The 1,679-nt window shown below is 36.0% G+C and overlaps 1 protein-coding gene across 1 annotated transcript in view; it reads right to left on the bottom strand.

The window, feature by feature from the left end:
* LOC138367012 (uncharacterized) overlaps positions 1-1,170 on the bottom strand; it is a 1,739-nt gene extending 569 nt beyond the window's left edge. The window contains exons 1-2 of the mRNA XM_069328419.1: positions 1,022-1,170; positions 57-163 (exon numbers count right to left, since the gene is read on the bottom strand). Of these exons, the coding sequence (XP_069184520.1) occupies positions 57-163; positions 1,022-1,163 (249 nt within the window). The 5' untranslated portion in view covers positions 1,164-1,170. The remainder of the gene's footprint in view (positions 1-56; positions 164-1,021) is intronic.
* Between the last annotated feature and the right edge of the window lie 509 nt (positions 1,171-1,679).

Below are 1,679 nucleotides of genomic sequence, written 5' to 3'. Positions count from 1 at the left end.
CACAAAGATTACTAAAAAGAGATTGAATTAGACTACAGCAAATTGGCAAACTTTACCTTGTATCTGTTTCCACCGTGTTTGTTTGGGGCGTTCTTCAACATATCAGCAATACTTGTCTCAACATCTCTTTCAGTTGCATTAGTGTGGGTGTTGATACAGGCTTCTGGAAAGTTATAAGAATTAATTAATATATATAATTATAATTCTTTTTGTCAGGAGACAAGAAGCCACAGAGTAATAACATTGTTGGCTTTTATTTAGGTGTTCCCCTGTTCTCCAGTCTTCCTCCGTCCCCTCGTCCCCTTTGTCCTCCCCAGCATTCTCCATTCCCCTGTCCCCTCGTCCTCCCCACCATTACCCTCTCCTCTGTTCCCTCGTCTTCCCCACCATCCCCCCTGTCGTCCTCCCCACCATTCTAAACTACCTCATCCCATGCATTCCATGATGGTCTGATGCTTCCATCTGAAAATTGGGAACATCAAAAGATCTGACTTTCCCAATTTTCTGATGGGAACATCAAATGATCTGATATTCCCATCACTGAAAAATAAAAACAGATAAAAAAAATGATATGAAAAAATAGAAAATAAAATATACTCATGAAATGAACAGAATGGTTAACAACGCAGCTCAATTGCAATGCAATGTCACAATAACATTTAAATATACTTTAAGATATAATCTAGAAGAAAATAAGGATATTGAAACGGTTCATGAACTCTATTTCAATAAAGGACACTATGGGGAACTTTGAAAAATAGTTATTGAGTATAATTAGACAGACTTGTTGCTAGGCAGAGGAGTAATGAGATATATGGCAAATTTTGCAAAATATACAATGAAGGTACACAAACATTCATACCCAAACAAAGCAAAATGCTAGGTAAGAACAAAGCATTTGGCCCGTAGGAGAAAGGAGATACCCACAAGACTAGAATACAAGTCATTAACAAGCATGCAAGTATAATACATAATACATGCAGACATATATATAATCCAAAAAAATGTCAAATTTACGTACTTATTATTACATTACAAATATCCAAGGTTTTGAAGACACGTTTCCTCTTGCGCCCAACGAGTGAATACTGAGACCAGACCCCATAGGTCCCTATCCTCCTCATCATTCGTCTCACTGTGTCTCCACAGCTTGCACCGCCCATTTGAGACAGCGTCTGGACCTGTTAAAATAATGCATAAGCTGTAAGGTAATAGAGAATAATATATATCTTTCAATCTCAACATTAGATTTTCTAATTTCCAACTGTATTAAATAAATAGCATTAAAATATTTTCCTTCTTAACTATTACAAAAATCAACGAATTTGAGTAACTTTTGCTTTTGTTTTATTTGTACCTTAAACATTACCTGAACAATCAATTATGTGCCACCCCACCTTCCTTCATCTGCAAAAAAACTAATCAAAAGACATATGTACAAGGCTAAAAAAATTCAGCAACACTTACCATACTCAGGCTAAAAGAATTAAGCAACACTTACCATACTCTTTTTATATTCACTGTTAACTTTTAGCTCATGTGACAGACTTTCCACCTGCTCAACAGTTTCAAGTGGGGATGGAAGAATGTCTTCCAGGATTGGTATATCTCCATGTGTTTTTGACATATGGGTTTCCGTCATTTTGACAATATTCAGGAATTTTGCAAAAATAATGGCA

The sequence above is a fragment of the Procambarus clarkii genome, chromosome 21 (genome assembly GCF_040958095.1).
Source record: "Procambarus clarkii isolate CNS0578487 chromosome 21, FALCON_Pclarkii_2.0, whole genome shotgun sequence".
In the NCBI taxonomy this organism is placed as follows: domain Eukaryota; kingdom Metazoa; phylum Arthropoda; class Malacostraca; order Decapoda; family Cambaridae; genus Procambarus; species Procambarus clarkii.
The sequence above is the reverse complement of the archived record's forward strand: the minus strand, read 5'-3'. Positions and strand labels throughout refer to the sequence as shown.